Here is a 23,862-nt window from a genome sequence, read left to right as displayed (position 1 = left end):
ACCAAAGCAATTCTGAGAGAAAAAAACCATAAGGATTCCCTGTCCAATTTCAAACGATATTACAGAACAAAAGTAATTAAAACAGTGTGACACTGAAAAAACAGGCTTACAGACTAATGGAATATAGTATAGTAGAGAGACCAGAAATCACCTCACACAAATAAGGGAATCTAATTTACAATAATGGAGACCAAACCATAGAATGAAGAAATCTCTTCAACAACTGTCGTTGGGAAAGCTGAACATTCCAAAAATTCAACTCGATCACTATTTAACTTTAAGTACAAACATTATGTCAAATTTGATTAAATAGTTAGATGTCAGTACCAAAACCATAAAACACAAAACATAGGTGATACACATGTGGTTCTAAGCAGGAGACATGGATTTTCAAACTGAACTTCAATGACATGGAGAAAAAGTAATAATGAACAAACAGAGTCACATTAAAAGTTTTTATACAATAAAGGAAATAGCACCAACATTAAATTAAGATGCTACCTAGCAACTGAGAGGAGACATTTGCATTTTGTACTTCTGACAAGGGATTTCCATCCAAAACATGTAACGAAGCCATACTGCTCAAGAATAACAAAAAACCACAAATAAGCCAATCAAAGAAAGGGCAAATGGCAGGAGACACTTGTGTGGAGAAGACTCAGAGATGGTCCACAGGTGTGCAGGAAATTGTTCACCATCACTTTATGATCAGGGAGATGCAAATCAAACCCACACTGAGAGATCACCAAACACCCCTGAGAAAAGGTTTTGTCTAAAAAATAGGTGGGTGAGGATGTGGAGAAAAGGGAAGAATGGAACAATTTTGATGGGAAGGTAAGTTAACACAGGGAATAATAAAAAGATAGAAATTTAATATGATCCAGCAATACTACACATATGCTTATGATTTTAAAGGAGTATGAAAACACTTCCTGCAAAGGAAGTGTTAGCGCTATTCACAGAGCACTATCTATGTTAAATAGCTAACATATTGGGCCTGGGTAAAGGAGCTGTTATACACCACACACACACACACACACACACACACACACACACACACACACACACACACAGACTATAAAACCAAGCTCCTGAAAGTGCGTGCTCGAAATGCAGCCATGTGACATCTGTGTAGTTCTCCCTCTTGGAGAACCTGGCAAGCTACCGAGAGTTTACTGCCCACATGGAGGAGAGCGTGGCAAGCTCCCCATGGCATATTCATATGACAAATACAGTAACAATGATGGGTCTCATTTCCCTGACCCTGAAGAGCCTCTAATGAGGCACCATTGGGAAGAACGAGTAAAGGGAGGCTGCTAAAATTTCAGGGCTAGGACGAATGGGGTTATTACTGGGCCTGCTCGAGCAAATCGATGATCAATGGAATGACAGTGATACAGTGAGATACACATATATATGTAGCACTGTAGCACTGTTGTCCCATTGTTCATCGATTTGCTCGAGCGAGCACCAGTAACGTCTCCACTGTGAGACTTATAGTTACTGTTTTTGGCATATGAAATACGCCATGGGTAGCTTGCCAGGCTCTGCCGCGCAGGCGGGATACTCTTGGTAGCTTGCTGGGCTCTCCGAGAAGGATGGAGGAATTGGCCGCCTGCAAGGCAAATGCCCTGCCTGCTGTGCTATCGCTCCAGCCCAACACATACATATGTTTGCAGATATGTATGTATGTATGTATGTATGTATGTATTCATATGCATCTATATATTCAGTAGTCTATGAATCTGCCTTTAAATAGTGATTTTGTGTTCTTTGGAACAAAAAGATTGGGCTGGAGAGTCTAATGCCAAGTGAATAAAGGCTGAAAGAAGAAAACAAATACTGGTTATGCTATTCATGTCTGGGAAATAAAGGAAGCAAGCAGGGAACAGACAAAATCTATACAAACCATCCCCTATATTTGGTCTTTAGAACTGAGGTAGCCAGAGGGGAAGGGTATGAATGGGCACAGTGGGTGGAAGGGATCTAGTAGATAGTTTTTTTTTTCTTTTTGGGTCACACCTGGTGTTGCACAGGGGTGACTCTTGTCTCTGCACTCAGGAATTGCTCCTGTCAGTGCTCGGGGGACCATATGGGATGCTGGGAATCGAACCCAGGTCAGCCGCGTGCAAGGCCAAATGCCCTGCCTGCTGTGCTATTGCTCCAGCCCCTCTAGTAGATAGTTCTTGAGTGATTTGGCATCTTGGTGCTGGCCTGGTGTGATAATTTACCTTTGAAGAGGCCCGAGAGACTCCTCAGGAATACAACCTGATTCAAACCAATATCACCTAAAAATTTGAATTTAAATTGTTAGTAGAATTATAAATGAATCCAACACATTGCAAAGGACAAGATTTATTTTATTTATATACACTAGTATTGAACTCTCTGGGAGGAAATAAGAAAAAACCTGTTTAAAATAGGATAGAAAGAATAGAACACCGAGGAGAAATTGAGTTTCTGTTCTCTATGCCTCCATTTTCTCTCTGCCCCTACTTCTCCCTAATCTTTCTGTACTTGTGGGTGGTCAATTTCTGAGCTTGTCATACATAAGAAATCATGTCACATATGATCTGTTATCCTTACTCTTTTTCACTCAGTCCAATAATTTTGAGGTCTATTGAAGTAAGTGTCAGGCTCATTTTTTTTTATGGGTGACTGATGTTTCATTGCCATATCTACCACATTTTGCCCATTCATACATATGGTTTTTTGGGTTTACTGAATCCATACTCTGTGTTTACTAGCCTCTGTATACATTGTAGGGGGCAGCTAGCACAGGGAGTAGACTCTTGCGAGGGTGAGGGAGTTGGTGTCAGGGTTCAAGTGTGGAGGCAGAGACCTTGTGACAGCGTAACCATTGACCTGTACCCTGCCATTTAGATTCAGTACCACATGGTCCCCCGAGTATCTCCAGGTACAGCCCTGAAGGCTCCAGCCCTATTGTGGCCTGGAGGCCCCCAGTGCTCCTGGGGTGGCCTAAGTATGCTCACAACCCCAGGGCTTGAATATTGCACTCTGTGGCCCTCACATTGAACTGCCACATGGTTGGTGAAAATCAGAGGTGGGGCCTTGGGCCTTACCTGAGGACCATATGGGAATTCCTCAAAAAGGGGGAAATCAGGAATCCCCACAGATAGGGCAACCTGGTGCCCTGTGTGGAGCAGGTGCTAGCATGAATTAGTGAGCATGAAGGAATTGCCCTGTGGAGTGTCAGAGCCAGTGCAGGCAGGAGGAGGCCACAGAGGCCAGAAGGTGGTACTGGCCAGATTTGCTGTTTGAGCCTCTGGTGGGGTTTGGGGTGGTGTGGTGAATGAAATGGGGATACTTTAAGAGTCAGTATTCATGTTGTGTAAGCACTGGGCACTCATAGTCCTGATGGAATCTGGGCAAATTTCCTGAGCTGCTGGTGCAGCTCGGTTTATGGGGGCCAGGGTCCTTGTTGGTGGGGTTACACTGAAGCCTTCAGAGGGGATGGAGTGCAGCCATGTTGCTAACTTGACTGAAATCTTTGTACTGTACACCCCACCCTTCCAAAGGGTTGAGACTGTTTAATACTAATATTTCAACCCATTGGTTTCACATTCACAAGTAGCCTGTAACTGAGAGTATAGTTGGAAAGAAAATCTGTTATGGTAGCAAGTAAAATGACAATATTTGGGTAAACTGAGCTGGAATTGTGAACCAGCTATTGAAGGAAAAACTTTAAGATGCCAAAAAAAAAAAACATAGAAATAGACGTGGAGAGAAAAGAAATGCTTCTTTTCCAGTAGGTCTGACTTGGAGGGGGGGGGAAACTCCAAACAATAATAGAGAGTTTTTTTTGTTGAAATATTGAATGTAATCAAAGTAAAGAGAAAGTAAAGTGAAATTTATCAGCTACACAGGCGGGGTGCGGGGCTGGGAGGGTGGAGGGGAGGTTTACTGTGGTTCTTGGTGGTGGAATATGTGCACTGGTGAAGGGATGGGTGTTTGAGCATTGTGTAACTGAGACTTAAGCATGAAAGCTTTGTAACTTTCCACATGGTGATTCGATAATAAATAAATAAATAAAGCATAAAAATGCTTTATTTCTTGGGAGATTGATTGACATCTCCCCACCCCCTGTGTCCCTGCCAATGTATTCAATGTCCCCAAGGTAGATAAGTTCTATGTGATTTCAGTGTAAATGACTGAATAACCATTTCCCCTAGGAGCACAGAGTTGCAGACAGTTTTACAGCCATGTAAAAACAAGCAGGAAAGGGACAGCTGGCAGGAGTGACACAGGAGCTGAGATATCGCCAGCTTCCTGAGCATGAGAGGGTGAGGGTGGCGGGCCTGTGTGAGGTCATGTGGCCGTGTGCCCTGAGCCTTGCAGAGCCAGCTCTGGAGTGTGCTTAGCTGTGCAGATCGCAGGAAAGGGTGTGTGTAGGATAACATTGGCTTGCCCTTTCCCCCCTGGCCAATGGGAGCTCGTGTTTGTTGATTGCACCCCAACCTGTCCATTATCTTTGTCTCCTGATCAGATTCTGACTTGTAAATATTGTCTTTATCCTCTCCTCACTACTTTGCATAGTTAGTTATTTCAGAGCAATTGCTTTTTGTTTGGGTATAGGAAGACAGTTAAAAAGACAAACCTATGGCTTGGGAATTGATTGACTCCAGATAATATTACCTCCTGGACATCCGCTCTCTCGACTTAAGCCTCAGTTGCCTTTACTTCCTAGATCCCCAAAAGCAGGGTCCTAACGAGGGACTGGATGGACCCAGACCAAGGGGTGAGCTATGAGCTACCCTGGCATTGAAATGGGCCTGGCCAAAGTGCCCTAATGCTTAACTATAAGTTAAGAGCTTGGTCATGGACAAATTCTGTCATGATCCAAAAAGTAATAACTAGATTTGGACCCTGCTGGGGTTGGGAATAGTTGACCCAGCTTGAGCACTATAGTTTGAGTCTGTAGTGAGATGTTCCCAGGAGAGTCACCTTATAAGCCTAAGTGTCTATTACTGTGTCCATACAGAATGGTAAATATTAGGAAGTAGAATTAAAGATGTTAAGTTGCTGGTCTAAGGAGAGGAGAAACACACCTTAAGGGCTGTTTGCTCTCGTGGCTGCAGGTGGTCGGGAAGTCTGGAAAAACATTTTTGATCATGCTTCCCGTGGGGAGGTGTGGTGGGGGAGGCGTGGTGAGAGGAGAAAAAAGAGCGGCTGCGGGGAGAGAAGAGGAGAAGAAAGAAGGAGACTTAGAGAGAGACAGAAGGAGTAGATTGAGTGAGACACAGAGACAGATGAGGACAGAAGGTTGCAGGAGACAGAGTTAGAGGAGAAGGTTGCAAATTAGAGAGGAGGCTGAGAGGAGAGAGTAAGAGCTGCTGGGGAGCTTGGAGAGAGGAATCACGAGAGCATTGTAGAGCGAGTTAGAGAGAGGGTTGGAGAGAGTTGGGAGATCCGAAGAGAGTGAATAAACGGCAACGAATCAGCAACCCAGCTTGACCCTTGTTCTTCCTTCATCTGTCCAAGGCAACAGCCGTCCTGGGTGGGGAAGTGGTTTGAGAGCACCGAACGCGGGCGGCGAGAGAGAGCCGCCTGGAGAGCCCGCGAACATCCTTTTGTGTGTAATCCCGGAGCGAAGGGTTCACACAGCCCTCGGGTGAGGGGGACTTACACAGGTGTGTGAGCGCCCCCATGCCTCAGGAGTCTGAGGACCTCGCCAGACTAGTTTTCCACAGAGCATGCTCCGGAAAAGCAGTACCCCGTCTGCACAGGCTCCGTGGTGCTTTCATTTAAAGCATGTTCTGCTCTTCGGACTCCTTCCTCCCTTCCCGTCACTGATGTTGGACTCCCATGGGGTGCTCACATCTAGTCGAGAGGCTCTCTGGGAGTTGCTGCCCTTTGTGGAGGTGCCGCCCGCTGGGGTGCAGTGGTGCTCACAGGCGCTGGCCCAGGTTTGTAGCTCCTGGTCATGATGCTCACAGTGTCTGGAGCAAGGACGCACCCGGGAGTGGACCAACTCAGGTACGGTGCTCACACAGAGACAGTGCTGGGTCCAGAAGTCTGTGTTGGGGACTCCAGAGCACAGCTGTCCAGCACCCGGTGAGCGTGTGTGAGACGGGGATTCAACTCAGCACCTTTGGCTAAATTGCTGAGCACTTTCTTCCTCGGCCCCTGGTTTCTCACTTAAAACTTTTGCTTTCCTGTTTATTTTTCTCTTTCAGTGTTATCTTCCTGCCTCCACCCCTTTTTTTCCCAATCAAGCAACGGGACTAGGCACATCCTACATGCAGGTGTGTATTACATCTGAGTTAGAAGCAGCGGCGCCTCCTTGTCTTCCTTTGTTGTAACCTTAGGGTTTGTAGCTGGTGGGGGAGCACACAACCCCTGTTCCCCCCCACCCTCCGAATGGCCGGGGTCACAGAGCTTCTGTGCTGGTGCTCCTGAGTCCAGCCCCACTGCAGAGAGGGACCTTCCACTTCAGGCACTGAGCCTGATGGGCCAGCAGGGCACTCAGCCTAGAGGCTAGCAGTGACCAGAAGGATAGGCACAGGGGATAGGAGTGATGGGCCCAGGGCACATGAGCACCTGTGAGACCGTGGTAGAGTCATTTCTCAATGGGGAGACCCTGTTGGGTCACATGGGGACTGAGAGACAGGAGAGGGACTGAGGGCAGGATGGGGAAACAGCCCTGAGACTGGAGGCCAAGCAGGGTCTGAGCTCTGAGGGGCAGGAAGGGCCTGGGAGGAGCCCAGCTCTCAGAGGTGGGAATAGGGGTTCCCATGGGCCCACTCTCTACCTTGTCCCATCCCAGGAGCCCCCAAGGCTGTTACTTCCTTGGGTTGGAATGGGAGGATGGTCTTCTCTGAGTATAAGGGGAAGGTTATGTATCCGATTTCACTCCAGGCTTGTCTGTTTGGGGTGCAGGACCATGGGATAAGCTTCCTCTTTGCTAGAAAAGGAGAGGGAGAGGGTCCCCTGAGCCCAGGCTAGAGTCCGTTCTTCTTCCTCAGGGATCATTCTACCCCCAGTAGAGGAACAGAAGAGACAGGTGGGTGGACAGGAGCTGGGGCACCCCTCTGGCCTCCTGAGTATAGGGCTGTACCTGTGAATGAGACTCACACAGGAGCCCCACATTCATTCTGTAGACATTATTGAATTGAGGGCCCCTCCCCAGGTGGTGCTGGACCTCAGAGGAGGCCTTGAATTCTCTGGTTACATCTTTCTCAGGGTGTCCTTTATCCAGGGCATGAAACTGGAGATTCTGGTGCAGACCTGCGGTGGTGATCCATTTCTCTTGCCGTAGGAGATGATGCCCTGGGCCACATTGTCGCAGACGAGGGGACCCCCGGAGTCTCCCTGTGGATGTGAGAGAACTGGGCTCATTTCCTCCTATACCAGGTATCTCTCAGAGAAGGGAGCCCCAAGACCTCCCAACGTGGTCAGAGCAGGACAATCTTTATCTCAGCTCCCAGGGGCTGACCCTGAACATTGCTGGCGTCTCCTTCATGAGGGGGTTGCTCCCTGTCCCCAGGTTGGGACTCTGCCAACACAGTGAAGGAGGTATGACCCGTGTCCTGTTGACCATGGGAATGAGCAATGTTTGACTCTCGTTGGGGGAACCAGACACTAAAGCAGAGAGGCCAGTTCTTATGTTCACGGAGTCTTCCGGGTGACTAGGGACACCCCACCCAGGGCTTGAAGTGGGGGATACTCCTTGGGAGAGCCCATGTGCTGTTGCCAAGGGCCTTGGAGGCTGGCTGAGGTCCAGCTCCTCCCCACCAACTTTTCCCATCTCCCCTCAGAGAGATACAACCAAGATGGGCCACTGAGGGTGTCTCCCCTGGGAGGCTTCTGCTCCTCCCCAATTCTCCCTGTTCCCAAGGATCTTGGGAAGTGACCCGTTCTCACCTGAATGGTACCCTTTTTTTTCTTGGGGTCCCCTATGCACAGCTGACTGGCTCCATCGTACTTTTTATAACGACCACGACCTTTGCACTTGGCGTCCTCTTGTACAGTTATCTCCACCTCCTGCAATGTGGCTGATAAATGGGCCTTACGATTAACCTGTCCCCAGCCAGCCACACTGCACACTTGTCCGGGTCTCAGCGGGGTTTGGGAGTCTGGCAGGCTGAGGAGTCCCACTTCTTTAGTCAGCCTGGCATTTCTTTGTAGCTACAGGAAGAGGAGAGAGAATCTAACTCAGTTTTTGGAACCTGGGCCGGAGGACTCCCTATCCCCACACTCCCATGGGCTGCCCCTCTTACTCTCAGGTGCTGGCGGGGAGAAGGTGTCAGTGGGAAGGAGACAGGTAGAGCCAGGATGTCCCAGCATCAAGGCTTCCTTACCTTCAGCAACATGATGTCGTTGAAGCGTTTATCATAATTGAAGGAGGGGTGGACAATGGCCTTGCGTGTCCAGATCTCCTGCCAGCTCCTCTCCCACTTTTGGATGTTGTGGGCACCCAGGGTCACATTGATAGAGCTATATAGGGGGAAGACAGACCAAAGAAGACAGAGTCCACCTCCTCTGGATGGCAAGGGGCATGTGGGCTCTAGCTGGGGCCCTAAGGGACTCCGGGCCACCAGGGCTGTCAGGACCTTCCTTTCTCACAGCTGAGTGAGTTCTCTGCAATTAATGGTTCCTGCACTGGTGGTTTTCTGGGGTGAGTGGCCCCAGGAGGACAGGTGAAATGTGTAGGCCCAGAAGAATCCCTGCAGCCTCTCCTCTTAGCCTCTTCCAATCAGGACTCTCCTGGTCACTGTTTCTGAGCTGGGGAATGTCTGGGGAGATGCAGGGCTCCCCACCCATGGCTCCCGGGAGACCCATGGTTGGGTCTCTCCTCACCTGCCATGACAGTGAGCAGCTGTCAGCACCACGTCCTTTCGGATCAGGAACCCGCCGCATTGAGTTGTTTTATGGGTGTTCTTATCGTAGATCTTCAGATATGCCATGTAGGGTCTAGAGTGGGGCCTGGCCTCATGTCCCCCGATGATCTCCCCTGAGGAAGTCTCAGTTTTGTGTGTGAACCCCCTCAGTGTCCCTGCTGACTTCTGCTGACTTTTAGTTCTCGAGACACCCAATTCTGTGATGTCTAGCCAGGAACCTCTGACTAGAGGGAGATCAAGATCAGGGGTCAAGTGTGGTCCAACCTGTTCCCAAGGTGAGCATGGTGGGTGCTCTGTGAGTGGGGGGGCCTCTATAGGAATGACCCCAGTGGGCCTGTGAGGGTTTCAGGAACCAGTGAGGGTGGACTTCAGGAAGTAGCAAGGGTTAGGGCAGTCAAATGTGCTTATCCTTCCTTGACAAGGGGTGTGACTCAGTGTCTGGAAGGAGAGCAGAATTGGGGAGAGGGATTGAGGGGTCTTTAGACAGAACCAGACAGAAACAGAACTCTGGAGGAAGCAATGCCCCCAACTCAGTCTAGACTTCCCTAAATATTGCCGAAAGGGACCCTCGAGTTTTCCCCACCCCTGGGAGCAGGTGCCCTCTCCTGCAGGACTCAGTGTTTTCTCTCTTCCAGTCCCCCCACCTCCTAGGCACCCAGAAGTCTGTTCCAGAGGCAGAGGTGGTGCCGTGAGGCTAGTGGCCACCGACTCTTCTCAGATAAGCCTCCCACTATTTCTTGCAGTTCTTATCCAGCATCAAGTTTGGGAGTCTGATGTGGGCTGGGATGTGGGTTCAGAATGTTCCAGTAGACAGTGAATAGGCGGTTCCAGAAGAGATGGAAGAATCATAGTGAGTGAGTCAGGCTCAGATGGTGGTGGTGGGGGAGGAGGTCACTCACCTGCCTCTGTCCTGGGGGACAGTGCAGTGCTCAGCAGGAAAAGGAGCAGGAGCATCTTCCCAGGAAGGAGCTCAGGTAGGTGCTGCCGGGGCTCCTCTGTGTTCTATTTAGCATCCGGGAGAGGATGAATGTGTAGTTGAGCTCAGAGACCATGTGACTTCCTGGCTAGTGGTGCTTTTTGCCAGAAATCTTTTTATAAAAGCTTCTCAACCCCTACCCTTTTCCTGATGCTGTTTTCTAGGTGGTAAGTGAGAATCACAAAGTGATGATATCAGAGGCCACAGTGTGTGACTCAGATCAGGCCGCCTGTTTCAAGCCAGAACAGAAACCCAAGTGTAAGTGGGGAGTGTGGCTTGCAACTTTGATCAGCAGCGGTATCGCATCTCCTGAAGCATGAGCCTACAGTGGTGGAAGCTCCACACCTTCAACCTCGCGCTCTATGTCCATCAGGGCAATGTGCTTGGAAGATGTGAGCTTAGGCCTTTGCTTGTGCTATGCCCAACCTCACTGAAGATGTCGCCTTCCCTTTGAAAGCTGATGGTGTAGTGGGCAGGGCAGGAACCTTAGTGTAGAATGGAATGACCATGATAAGGTGAGCAGCAGATATAAATGAGCATGGCCCCATGGACTCAACCCAGACCAGACAGTCACTCACTCACCATCCTGGCTTCCTTTCTTGGGGATTTTAACTATTTCTTTTTAAGTATAAATGCTGAGTGACAGAAATAATCTGTTAATGTTTCCATCAGAAGCCCTAAAATTGACATTTACTGGTATATTATTGAATCAATTTGATCCTAAAGTTTCATTCACTGACTTCATTGATTTTAGGCTAGATCTCTCCTCCATTGCTGACTAGGATTGCAGCTGTCTAATCCACATGGAATAAGACTGTGGAGATTCCCAATATTCATAGACTCATATAATTATAGATTCATAAATATATAGTGCAGGTGAGGTGAGGAAATATGCTGGGCTTCCACCTAACACCAAGGACTCTCCACTCTGTCTTTAACAGTAAACCATGTTTCTTATTCAGCTGACCTGATTCATGGTCATCTTGCATTTTGTTGTTTTTGTTGGTCCAGGCTCAGTGGTGCTTAAGGCTTACTCTTAGCTCTGTGCTCAGGAATCACTTCCTGGTGGTACTCATAGGTGGTGACACACTCAGAGTGATAGACATAGGTGGTGCAAGGGTGGAACCTAGGTTGGCCCTATGGAGGTCAAGTGCATTCCCTGCTGTACTATCTCTCTGGCCTGGCTGACATTTATTAAACCCACTGTGTTATTACAGATGTGAATGAACAATTACTTCTAAGTAGTTCAAACTCTGTGTTATTCTAAGAACTAAGTATACTTGGCTGGTTAATTTCTGATGATCCATGTTTATATCTTTACACTTACAATGCTTTTTTTTTTAAGAGGACTACCATGTTCTAGATACACAATTCCAGCACAAGTGTCCTTATGAGAAAAAACATATGTATCAAAATATCTACCTGTTTGAACTTACTCAGTAATAGGCATTAAAAAAAAATAATAAACTCCTTGGGAGACTAACACCCAAGAACTGTAGAAATAAGTACCAGGAGGTTGACTCCATGGCTTCGAGGCTGGCCTCACGTTCCGGGGAAAGGGCAACTCAGAGAAGGGATCACCAACTATAATGTAGTCTAAGGCCATGTGGGGGAAGGGAGTTGCGGGCTGAATGAGGGCTAGAGACTGAGCACAGCGGCCACTCAACACCTTTATTGCAAACCACAACAGCTAATTAGAGAGAGAGAACAGAAGGGAATGCCCTGCCACAGTGGCAGGGTGGGGTGGGGGGAAGATGGGATTGGGGAGGGTGGGAGGGACGCTGGGTTTACGGGTGGTGGAGAATGGGCACTGGTGAAGGGATGGGTTCCCAAACTTTGTATGAGGGAAGTATAAGCACAAAAGTGTATAAATCTGTAACTGTACCCTCACGGTGATTCTCTAATTAAAAATAAATAAATTAAAAAAAATAGAAAAAAAAAACTCTTTTTTTTTTTCAAAACTGGCTATGCCATTGATATATATTCCAAAAAAGGAGAAATACAGAAAGATTTCTTTTTAAATTAATGACTGAAGAAATAGTACAGCATGCAAGATGGGAGATATGTGCTGAAAGTAGATAAAGGACCAAACATGATAGCCTCTCAGTATCTGTAGTGCAAACCATAATGCCCCAAAACAAGGAAGAGAGTAAGAAGGAAATTGTCTGTAAGAAGAGTAAGAAGGAAATAGGCAGGGAGTGGGATGGAGTGGGGATGGTGGGAGGGATACTGGGGACATTGGTGGTAGAAAATGTACAATGGTGGAGGGATGGGTGTTCAATCATTGTATGACGGAAACTCAATCATAAAAGGTTTGTGGATATATATATATATATATATATATATATATATATATTTTGCTTTTTGGGGTCACATCTGGCTCTGCACTCAGGAATCAACCCCGGCGGTGCTCAGGGGACCATTTGGGATGCTGGGAATCGAACCTGGGTTGACTGCATGCAAGGTAAATGCCCTACCTGCTATGCTATCCAGCCCCTGTAACTATATCTTATGGTGATTTAATAAAAAAAAATGTGTTTTGAAAAAAAAAAGAAATAATACAGCAGATAAGGCACTTGCCTTGCATGCATCTGACCTCAGTGTAATTTTCAGAACTTCAATCAAGCACTGTCAAGACTGATCCTTGAGTTCAGAGCCAGGAATAAGCCCTGGGGACATTTGGTTGTGGCCCCAAAACAAAAATAAATAATAATATTTTTTTCAGTCACAAATAATTTTATAATATTGGAGGTTTGGGGTTTTGTTCATTCTGTTCCAAATTATTTTAATATTAATAACCAATGTCATTAATTCCAAATGACTATCAACACTTCAGACTCAATTAGAACTTCTACATTCTGTTCTGAGGCTGCAGAATATTTCAAAACTAAAAGTATTGTTATAACTATTCCTATAATATCTTACTATTCAATTATTAATTTTAGGGAATAATCACTTTATGAAGGTCTAGCTTAGATAATATCCACAAATAGTGAAGGGTTCTGAACATTTACCTTTGCTAAGGTATTCATGGATATTCATCTTTTTTTTTGTATTTTATTTTATTTTATTAAATCACCGTGTGGAAGATTACAATGCTTTCGGGCTTAGGTCTCAGTTATACAATGCTGAAACAACCATCCCTTCACCAGTGCCCATATACCACCACCAAAAAAAAAAACCCCACACAGTACACCTCCCATCCCGCCCCCCCACCCCCTACCTTGTAACTGATAAGTTTCATTTTACATTCTGTTTACTTTGGTTACATTCAATATTTCAACACAAACCTCACTATTGTTGTTAGGAGTACCCCACTAGATTCAGACCTACTGTGAAGACAAATAAGGTCTGCTACTGCGGCCGCGCGGTTTTGAATTTCTGTACTTTAACAAGAAGTCCAGGGAGATTTCTTCCAGATATTAGATAATTGCAGGCTTGAAAACCCAATCTGCGAGGAGTTGCTCACACCGAAAGAGGTTTTGCTGGGTCTGGATTCACGCTTGTACAGCTGTGGAGAGGCCGCACACGCGTGCGGCCCCCAGGATCACATCTCGGCGGTGGGAGGGGCCGGTGCCTCCCACCTTCCCAAGAGCACCCTCGTGTCCTTTTGCTGCAGTTTTTGTCGTAAATCCCATCTGTGGTCGTCTTAATATGGCGGCTACCGCGCCCTTCATCCCCGGAGAGAAAGAGGCGAGAGAGAGAAATACCTTTCCCCTCCCGGGCGGGCACGGGGCCGAGGCTTAGTTCTCAGGCTGGAGACATTCTGCGAGGAGTTGCTCACACCGAAAGAGGTTTTGCTGGGTCTGGATTCACGCTTGTACAGCTGCGGAGAGCAAAAACTCTTTTTTTATTGTCTTATAAATACCCATTAAAATTTTCCCTTTTTAAAAAAAAATGCAGGAGTACTGCTATTTTTTCAGCCATTGATTAAGCTGATTGAATTTGGTATGAACTCCAATTTACTTTTTTTAAAAATTCAGAATGTTAATTTAATTTTTTATCAAATCACCATGAGATACAGTTACAAAGTTTTCCTGTTTGAGTTTCAGTCATACAATGATCGAACACTCAACCCTCCACCAGTGCACATCTTCCCCCCGCCCCCTGCCCCAACCCCAGCTCTCCCCCTGCCTTTGTGGCAGACTATCTCCCCTATACTCTCTTTTAGATAATTAGGGTCTGGAGAAATCTCTGCAGGAAGCTGCTTGGTTAGGAGATTCTTTTGTGTGTCTCTGGATCATGGCTAAAAAGGAGCTTAAGTAGCAGTCAGAGGCAGTTTGTGGGCGTGACCTCCAGGGTCCCATGGGGATCAGGAAGGGGGGATGAGAGGGACCGGCCCATCCCTTATCCCTTGAGGCCTGGAGTTTGCTGTCACTGAACCCTCGTACCTGCACTTCTCATTGGGTTCTGGAAGTTGGCAGCCATCGGGGTTTTTAGAGGACAGGTGGAGGGAAGATGCCTGCCCCCGTCTGAGCACCCTGAAGTTGGCCTGGCTTAAGGTCCAGAGGCATCTCTGCAGCGAGCTGCTGGGTTCGGAGATTCTTTTGTATGTCTCTGGATCATGGCCCTTCTTTCCATCTTTTCCAGAGAAATAAACTATTGGTGTATGCCCTGCAGGGTGCACCCACTTGCCCATGGTGCACTGTGCCATGGGCACTAAGTGCAACTTTTGATCTCTTTTGAGATTTATGGGTCTCTGAAATAAGGCCAATAAATGAGCTTGTATAGCTGAGCCGGAGGTGGTTTGTGGTGTGGCTTCCACATAACTAACTTTCGGCTGTTTAATTTCTTGGTAAATGTGGTCCCAAGTTGCTGGGGTTCGGCCAAAGGCACAGTGGCAATTTTTTTGGCATTTGAAAGTCTGAAGGCGCCATCAAGCTGCTGATGCACTCGCCCTGCAAGTACAGGTTGACCTGCTGGCGGCACCATACCCACCATTAAAAGTTTTATAAAGTGGAAAGTAAAAGTGTCACTTAACTTATGTGCTTCTGCACTGTTGGGGCCATACTTTTTTCTTATATGGGACATTGTTGTACAGGCAATGTAATCTTTTATACTCATTTAGCACTACAACTTAAGCATCACCTCCATGTTCTTAATAATCTGAGGCAATACTACTTTAGTATTTATTTCCCAGGCATCAGAAATTCAAAAATATGTATCTAAAATATTGGAAAATTGAAAAACAATCTAAACAAAGACTAAACAATTAAAACGACCCACTCTTTCATTAATCATTGACAACTATCTTCAATATTCTGAATGTTTTTCTATCACATACGGGCTGGAGTGATAGTACAGTTGGTAGGGTGTGTAAAAACACAAAAAAGAAAGGGACCAACGGGTCTCTATCTCTCCCACTGCCCGTGTTCGGTAGTCTCACGCCGCTTCCCCACCCCGGGGGAGGTTGATGGCGATGATGAGGCAGGCGAAGAAAGGAAGAAGGCCAAACTGGTTGCTCAATCAGTTTATTTCATCCTCTCTCTTCTTCTCTCCCGGTTCTCGATTTCTTTCTGGATCTTCCTCTATCCCCTTTCTGCCCCGCTCGCTCTCACTTCTTTCACCCTGTGCTTTGCTTATGTGTGTGCCACTGTGCTCTCTTCTGTCTGCCTCTCTGTGTCTGTCTCTCTGTCTCTGCCTCTCTGTGTCTTCTGTCTTCTTCCTCTGTCTTCTTCTTCTTTCCTTCTTCTGTCTCTTTCTGTCTTCTTTCTCTCCCCATCAGTGCCCCACAGTCTTAGTTTATATAGCAAATTACATAGGGTGGTGACACAAAGGTGGGTTTAACATCAACAAATCAACAAAGAAGGGTAAGACCATTTGTTGAGGAGATAAACAAAATCTCATCTAAGGAAATCTCATCTAAGGAAATCTCATCTAAGGAGATCCGCTCAAGAGTGGGGGTCCAAACAAGAATGTGTCAGGGTGTGAGCTAGTAATCTGCTTAAATAGTTATAGTAAATCTACTTCTAATATTTCTAGCAATGTTATTCTGTATGAGCACAGTAAGAGACATAAAGTTTGATTTTTCCTGAGGACATCTCCAGACCACAGTCCTCAGGCCAGGTTAATCTTCCTAACCCCAGCAGGGTCCTAATCTCATCGTTACCTTTGGATCATGACAGCATTGTCCATGATCATGCCCTCAACTTATAGTTGAGTATTGTGGCGCTTTGGTCTGGCCCATTTCGATGTCAGGGTAGCACATAACTCACTGCTTGCCCTGGATCCATCCTGTCCCTCGTCGGGACCCTGTTTTGGGGGTGTTAGGAATTAAGGGCAACTGAGTTGAGAAAGCAGATGCTCAGGAGTAAATATTATTGGAGTCAATCAACTCCCAAGTTACAAGCACAATATTGTCTTCCTATGTCCATACAGAAAGGACATTGCTTTAAGGTAAACTATGTTCCCTAAGGCAAGGCTAAAAGGACAAACCCCATGTTATCCTACAGTAGGGCATTTGCCTTGCATGCGGTGGAAACAGTTTTGATTCCTTTGTCCCTTTCTGAGAGCCCGGCAAGCCACCGAGAGTATCTCACCTGCACGTCAGAGCCTGGCAAGCTACCCATGGCGTATTAGATATGCCCAAAACAGTAACAACAAGTCTCACATGGAGATCTTACTGGTACCCGCTCGAGCAAATTGATGAGCAATGGAATGACAGTGACAGTGACAGTGACGTATACATTTTACTCTATTAATTTATTTAAGTAGTTTTTTTTTTTTTGCTTCTATGTTTTGCCATATCCAGCGGTTCTCAGGGCTTATTCCTGGATCACACTCAGGAATCATTCCTGAAGGAGCTCAGGGGGTCACGTGGGACACTGAGGATTGAACTCAGCTCAGCTGTGTGCAAGGCAAGCACCCTACCAACTGTAATATTACTTCAGACCCTAGGACTGCATTAAAACATTTACAGGGAAGTATAGCCAAAGAAAATCTGGTAAAAAAGGAGAAAAACAGAAACACCTCCCTTCAAACTATGTTACAGAACATTAGTAAGTAAAACAGAATGGTATTGAAAAAATAACAGACACCAAGATTAATGGAATAGAACAGAATAGAGTTGCTAGAAATAAATGCACACACATAATGATATATAATTTATAATAAGGGAGCCAAAACAATAAAAAGAAAGCCTCTTCAACAAATGGCATTGGGAAAACTGAAATGTTACATGTGGAAAAATAATGAAGATACGTGATCACTACTTAACTCTAAAAACAAACCTCAACTCAAATTTGATTAAGTAATTAGATTCTAGACCTGAAACCACAAAATACAAATCATAGGTGGTACACACCAGGACATAACCAGAAGAGATGTATTAGGAGACTAAACACAATGACCATCATACAAAATCTTTGTGTAAAGGTCACATAAAATCTTTTACATAGTAAAGAAGTATATTACAGACACAAAAAGTCATCTAACAATTGAGAAAGGATATATTCCCGACAAGGGGCTAATATTAAATAAAAGGGAACCATTTCGTTCAACAACAGTAAAACCCACAATAACCCAGACAAAGAAACAGCAAAAGGGGCCTGCCGCAACAGTACAGCAGGTAGGACTCTTCCCTTGTGAGCAGTCAACCCAGGTTCCATCTCCAGCACTCCATGTGGTCCCCTGAGCCTCACCAGGAGTGATCCCTGAGCACATAGTCAGTAATAAGACCTAAACACAACTAAGACCTAAACACAACCCTGCCCCCGCCAGAACAAAAACAAAAGAAGCAAAAGAAATGGCAAAACATGAAGATAGGTCTACAAAGAAGACACACAGATGACCTACAGATTTGTCACAAAATGATCAGCATCATTTTTGCTATAGGGAAAACACACATCAACATCATACTAGGGAAACTGCAATCAAAACTACAAAGAGATATCACCTCACATCATGAGATTGGGCTATATACAGAAGACTGGAAGCATGTGTAGATGAGAATGTGGAAAAAACAGAAACCCAGGTACATCCTAGGTGGAAATGTAATTGGTGAGGTCAGTAATTAAAAGAAGGAAATTGCATAACACCCAGAAATTCCACATGATCCAGCAATACCGTACCTTGTCTGTGAACTTGAATAGGGAAATATGGAAATTTTGATTAAAAAAGATATTTGCTCTCTGTTCATAGCAGAATTATGCACAATAGCCAAAACATGGACTCCATCTAAGGTGACATGACTGGATAAAGAAGTTGCTTTATATATATATATACATATATATATATATATTCAATGAAAAATTTCTTTGCTGTCATATTTGGGAAAAGATGGATGGAAATGGTAGGTATGATGCCAAGTGAACTACATCTCAAAGAGCAAAATACTCAATATCTTACTTATGTGTGGAAAATAAATCAAGCAAGCAAGTGAATGGACAAGACCTATGCAAACTAATCCTTGGATTTTGTTATCCAAACTGAGGCTGCCATAGGGGAAAGGTATGAGGTCCACAAGAATGGACAAAATCTTGTAAAAGGTGTTATATGAATTTGGCATCTTGGAGTTGGTGTGGTGTTCTAACTTTAGAACAGGTGAAAGTTCTTTACACAAATGATATTCAATCATAGTGACATTGACTACGATGTCAGTCAATGTTTCCTCAATAAAAAAAAATTTAAAAAATCACCTTAAGAAATGAATCCAATGCCCAAAATGAGACAGAGAGGAGAGAGAGAGAGAGAGAGAGAGAGAGAGAGAGAGAGAGAGAGAGAGAGAGAGAGAGAGAGAGAGAGAGAGAGAGAGAGAGAGAGAGAAAGAGAGAGTATGGGGGAAATTGTCTGCCATGGGGGCAGGAGGAGGGTGGGAAAGGAGGGGTATACTGAGGAGATTGGTGTTAAGGAATGTGCACTGGTGGAGAATGGGTGTTTGATCATTGTATGAATGTAACTCACACGTGAAAGCTTGTAACTGTATCTCACTGTGATTCAATTAAAAAAAAAGAAAAAAACTTGAAACAAAGATATGGTTGAATTTGAAAAGTTAGGGTTTGACAAATAAAACTTCTAAAGATTAAAAAAGAAAGAAAGAAATGAATCCAGGTCAGAAGTCACTGCATGTCACCAAAGGGTGCAGTGGGGTGTGATGCAGGCAGGAGTAAGAACAGGCCCATGTGGTGACAGCACTCAGGAAAGGGGCAGGAGGGGCTGGCCAGGGAGCCGGGAGTCCCACACGCAGAGAATGCTGTTTTCCGGAAACTCAGGAGTGTGTGTGAGCCCCAAGCAGGGCCTGCTAATGTGGTAGGTCTGGGTAACCTTGGAACCCAGAGAGCAGTAAAACCCTGTGTTCTAAGGAGTCATTCCTGCACTTCTGGGGCAGCACCCTGAGTCTGACCGTGCTCAGGAAGGGGGATCCTGTCTCTGCCAGTGGTGGCAGACTCTGATCCTGTCTACAGACAGAGGGCGGTTTCCTGTCCCTCAGGGCAGCACATTCCTGCTGCTGCTTCCAGGGCAGAAGGGAAACTGCCCCCTGCCTCACTCTCCTCTGAACTGAGAGACTGCCTGCAGCCCCTCCCCGCTTTTTTCCTAATGATATTCAGTTTTTTTTAGAGCATTACAAAGCTGTTCATGATTGGATTTCAGTAATACAGCATTCCAACACACATCTCTCTACCAGTGTACATTTCCCAGCACCAGTATCCCCAGGTTCCGTCCCATCATCCCCCACCCCCCATCCCCTGCCTGCCTCTATGGCAGTCGCTTTTCTTTCTCTCTGTCTCTGTCTCTGTCTCTGTCTCTGTCTCTGTCTCTCTCTCTCCCCTTTTGGGCATTGTGGTTTTCAATATTTATACTGAGAGGTTATCAAGAATATCCTTTATCTACTTTTAACCCTCAGATCTTGTCCAGCTTGACCGTTCCCAGCTATTATATCATAGCGATCTCTTCTCTATCTTACCTACCCTCAGCCTCACACACTTGTGGTTAGTTCCAACCATTGACCTTTCCCATAGGACCTCTTTTAAGGCTCCACTTTCCTGCTGCACCACTGCTCTAGGTCCCTGTGATCACACACACGGACTGTCACAGCATCAAACAGACACACAGATCGGATCACGGGCGCGTCCCACTAGGACTCTGTGCAGGAGGGAGCAGGAGTCCGAGGACTGGGCAGTTTCCACTCTGGGATTTGCTGGGCTCCTGTGTCCCTCCTGCACTGCTGGGGCCACAGAGTGTCTGCGCTGCTGCTGGCTGGACAATCCTGAGTCCTGCCTCACTGCAGAGAGGGACCTTCCACCTCAGTGACTGAGGGGCCAGCAGGGGACGCACCCTAAAGACCAGTGTTGTTCATAGGACAGGCAGAGGGGAAACAGTCACCACAAGGCTCAGTCACAAAGCCCTGAGCAGCTGTGGAGCCAGAGCTAGATGTGAGTCTGAGCTGTCCTGACCTGTGAGTGCCCGTGGGAGCCTCTGCTAGGTCAGGACAGTGGGTCACTGTGAGACCCAGAGCCGTGGGAGAGATGCTTCTCAGTGGGAAACCCTGCTGGTGCCACACGAAGTTCTGGGGGTTCCTGTGGGTGGGACAGAGATGGGGCAGGGTCCGGGGATAGGAGGGTTATGAGAGCTACATGGGAGCAGGATGGGGTAGCAGCCGGGAGACTGGAGGCTGAGCTGGGCCTGAACTCTGAGGGGCAGGGAAGGGCCTGGGACTAGTTCAGTGCTCAGAGGTGGGAATAGGGATTCCCATGAGCTGCCTCTCCTCACCCCATCCCTGCAGCCCCCAAGAAGGCTGCTGCTTCCCTGGCTTGGAAGGAAAATGGGGTCAGTGTCAGGGGAGAAGTTTAGATGTCTGGTTTCTGCCCAGGCTGTGTCTGCTTGGGGTGAGATCATGGGGGTGACCTTCCTCTCTGTCAGACAACTGGGGAGAGGCTCCCCCAGACCCAAGCTGGGGTCCATCCTTCTCCTCGGGGGTCAGTCTGTCCCTGGAAGATGGACAGAGGAAACAAGGGGGATGGGCAGGAGCTGGGGGACCATTCTGCAGAGCTGGGGGGTTGTGGAGGGGAAGAGGGGAACACGGCTGGACTGTCCCGGCGCCCGGAGCACAGAGCTGTGCTTGTGCCTGAGTGAGGCTCACACGTGAGTCCCAGTTCATGCTGCTGAAGATTTTATTGAGTCGAGGGCCGCTGCACAGGTGGTGCCGGGTCTTCTCAGAGGAGGCCTCAGGTTCTCTGATTACATCTTTTCCAGGGTGCTATTTATCCAGAACCAGAAGCTAGAGATTTTTGTGTAGACTCAGGGCAGTGATCCACACTTGCCTCCATAGAACACAATGCCGTGGGCCGTATTGTTGCACACGTGGACCTCCGGAGTCTCCCTGTGGACATGAGGGAAGGACTGGACCCTTCTACTGCTGCCCTCTGGCCCCCTCAGAGGAGGAAGCCCTTCGAGCCTCATGTGGTTAGCAGCTGGACAGGCTGCGGCCGAGCTGCCAGAGGTTGACTCTGAATCCTCGCAGGGTCCCTTACTGCAGGGACTCTCTTTCCCTCATTTGGGTGCTCTGTCAACATGGTGACCTGATCCATGTCCTGTTGGGCCTGGGCAGTTGGTACCACTTAGTTGGTAGCATCTGGGGCAGATAGTGCAGTGGGAGGGGCTCTTGCCTTGAATGTGGCCAACTTGGGTTCAATCTCTGCTACCCCATACCCCTGAGCCTGCTATGAGTGATCCCTGAGCACGATCCATGAGTAAGCCCTGACCACAGCCAGGTGTGGCTCAAAACCCAAAAACACCACCACCAAAACAAAACAAAACAAACAAACAAACCCAAAAAAACAAAAACAAAAACAAAACCCCAAAAACCAAAAAAAATCTTAGTGTGAAGCTTTAGACACTAATAGGATGGAGCCATATCTGAGGTCCAGGTAAACTGGAAACTTCAGATTGTGCCCAGAGTGGGAGACTGGGACACTCCATGTGCTGCTCCTATGCCAGGGAGGCTGGGAGAAGTTTGGCTTTGCAAGTGCCCCCTTTTTCTCCTAGAGGGAAATATCCCAAACTGGAGAGTGAGGGGGTCCCCACAGCCTGCTTACAGGACCTTTGCTCCTCATGGTCATGTGGCCAGTGACTCAGATTCACCTGAAAGGTACCTCTTGGGTTACTGATGTTACCAACACACAGCTGAGAGGAGGTGAATATGCTCTTGGAAACCGAGAAACACACACCCGAGGGCTCTGCACGGTCAGATACATCTGCAGTGTGTGCGCCAAGGCACTGTTCATTAGACTCAGCCAAGTATACATCTCCTGTCTTCACGATGTTCCCCATCCTCGCCAGGGGGAGGAGTCCTACTTCTTTATCCAGTGTTGCTGGTTTCGATAACTATGGTTAGAGGAGAGAGGGTCCAGTTCAGCCCACATCCCTGGTCCTCCAACCCCACTCGGGCTGCATGTCTTTCTCTCCATGAACCACTGGGATGCACATGTGTTGCATGGAAGGAGGAGTGCAGGTGTCAGTAAGTCAGAAACAGGTAGACCCAGGAGAGCCCAGCGTTAGGGTTTCCTTACCCTCAGCAGCATAATGTCCTTGCCAAAGGTTTTACAATTATAGTTGTGGTGGATGAAGAAATTGCTCACAGGGATCACTTGCCAGCCGATCTCCTTCTCTCTGACATTGTGTGCGCCCAGAATCACATCGATCTTTTTGTCCAGAGAGGTCAAGATGCAGGTGGGTGACAAGAGGCAGAGTCAGTTCAGCTGGGTGGGGGGCAGGCAGGGTGGTTCACTGAGGGCTGCTCAGTGGCTCTGAAAGAGCCAGATGTGATCTGGGGTGTCAGCTGCTCACAGCTGAGGGAGTTCTCTGCAGTGAGTGGTTGTGTGGTCGCCAAGGGTGAGTGGGCCCAGGAAAGAGGTGAAATGGCATTGTTTACTGCTAGGTTATAATACGCATTTGGGCAGTGGAAGACTCCGACAGCCTCTGCTATGGCCTGTCCCTGTCCCCAGAAACTTGCCCATCTCCTGGACTCGCCCTCTCTGTTCATCAGGACAGAGTCTGGCAGATGTGAACTTCGGTCCTCGTCTGTGCAGTGTCCAAGCTCACAAAGACATCTCTTTCCTTGGGAGTTGATGGTGTGGTGGACAGACATAAACCTTAGTGACCAGACTGTGGAATGGAACGTCCAGGGTGAGGGTTATAGTGATCAGGAGACAGCATGGCACAGGGACTCAAACCAGACAGTAATTCACCCTCCATCACAGTTTCCTTATTCTGGGGTTTCAACCAGAGTGTCAGGAGTTGTTTACACAAGGGACTGGCCTGGTATATTTCATTATGATTTAAATGGGGGTTAAGCCCCACCGGACTTCCCAGACTGGGCAGCCTGGTGCCCTGTGTGAGGGCAGGTTCTTTTTTTTTTTTTTTTTAAGTTTTTACTTTATTGAATCACCGTGAAAAAAATACAAAGCTTTCAGGTTTAAGTCTTAGTCATATAATGATTGAACTCCCATCCCTTCACCAGTGCACATGTCCCACCACCAAGAACCCCAAAATACCCCCCTCCTACCCAGCCCCCACCTAAGTAGCTAATGATATTCACTTTATTTTCTCTATACTTTGAATACATTCAATATTTCAATAGAGAACTCACTATCATTGTTTGGAATTTCCCCCCAACAATCAGGCCTGCTGAAAAGGCATCATTTAATAATTTCTTTTCATTGCTGAGAATGAAGATTCTATGAATTTGTGCGGCCATGTGGCCGCGTGGTTTCGGATTTCTGATATTTTAACTCAGTTCACAGTCTAGATGCATTTCTGTAAGAAGTCGTTCTGGGTGCCAAAATGGGTTAGAAGACCTCTGGATCATAGTCTTTAGGAACAGAGGGTCTGTTTTGCGAGCAGCAGCTCCGGATCTTGTCTGGGCCCAGGGCATGCCAGTAACGCCTGCTTTCCATGATTGCCTATGAGCCACAAAATTGCAAAAATCATACCTCTGGGTTAGGAGTCTTAGAAGGTGGCTCTTGTCACGTGGATATTGCTGTCGCTGCCATTTTCCGCGCAGAAAAACAGGGTGGAGAGGAAAAATCC

At 47.0% G+C, this 23,862-nt stretch overlaps 1 protein-coding gene across 1 annotated transcript; it reads right to left on the bottom strand.

The window, feature by feature from the left end:
• Window positions 1–7,188: 7,188 nt before the first annotated feature.
• On the bottom strand, window positions 7,189–9,815 carry LOC101537026 (granzyme B-like). The gene is made up of 5 exons (XM_004609424.2): window positions 9,761–9,815; window positions 8,821–8,974; window positions 8,322–8,457; window positions 7,885–8,148; window positions 7,189–7,332 (listed from the first exon to the last, which is right to left on the bottom strand). Exons 1-5 carry the CDS (start codon window positions 9,813–9,815, stop codon window positions 7,189–7,191), a joined length of 753 nt encoding a protein of 250 aa, XP_004609481.2.
• Window positions 9,816–23,862: the final 14,047 nt, after the last annotated feature.

Source organism: Sorex araneus, chromosome 3, assembly GCF_027595985.1.
Source record: "Sorex araneus isolate mSorAra2 chromosome 3, mSorAra2.pri, whole genome shotgun sequence".
Classification (NCBI taxonomy): domain Eukaryota; kingdom Metazoa; phylum Chordata; class Mammalia; order Eulipotyphla; family Soricidae; genus Sorex; species Sorex araneus.
Note: the sequence above shows the minus strand (reverse complement) of the source record. Positions and strands in the feature narration are given on the sequence as shown.

Excerpts from the sequence above, each read along its gene's own strand:
- LOC101537026 (XM_004609424.2), bottom strand. The coding sequence starts at position 9,815 with ATGCTCCTGCTCCTTTTCCTGCTGAGCACTGCACTGTCCCCCAGGACA. Across the intron at positions 8,975-9,760 it reads GTCCCCCAGGACAGAGGCAG|GGGAGATCATCGGGGGACAT; the intron begins GTGAGTGACCTC and ends AGACTTCCTCAG. Across the intron at positions 8,149-8,321 it reads ACGACATCATGTTGCTGAAG|CTACAAAGAAATGCCAGGCT; the intron begins GTAAGGAAGCCT and ends CTCTTCCTGTAG.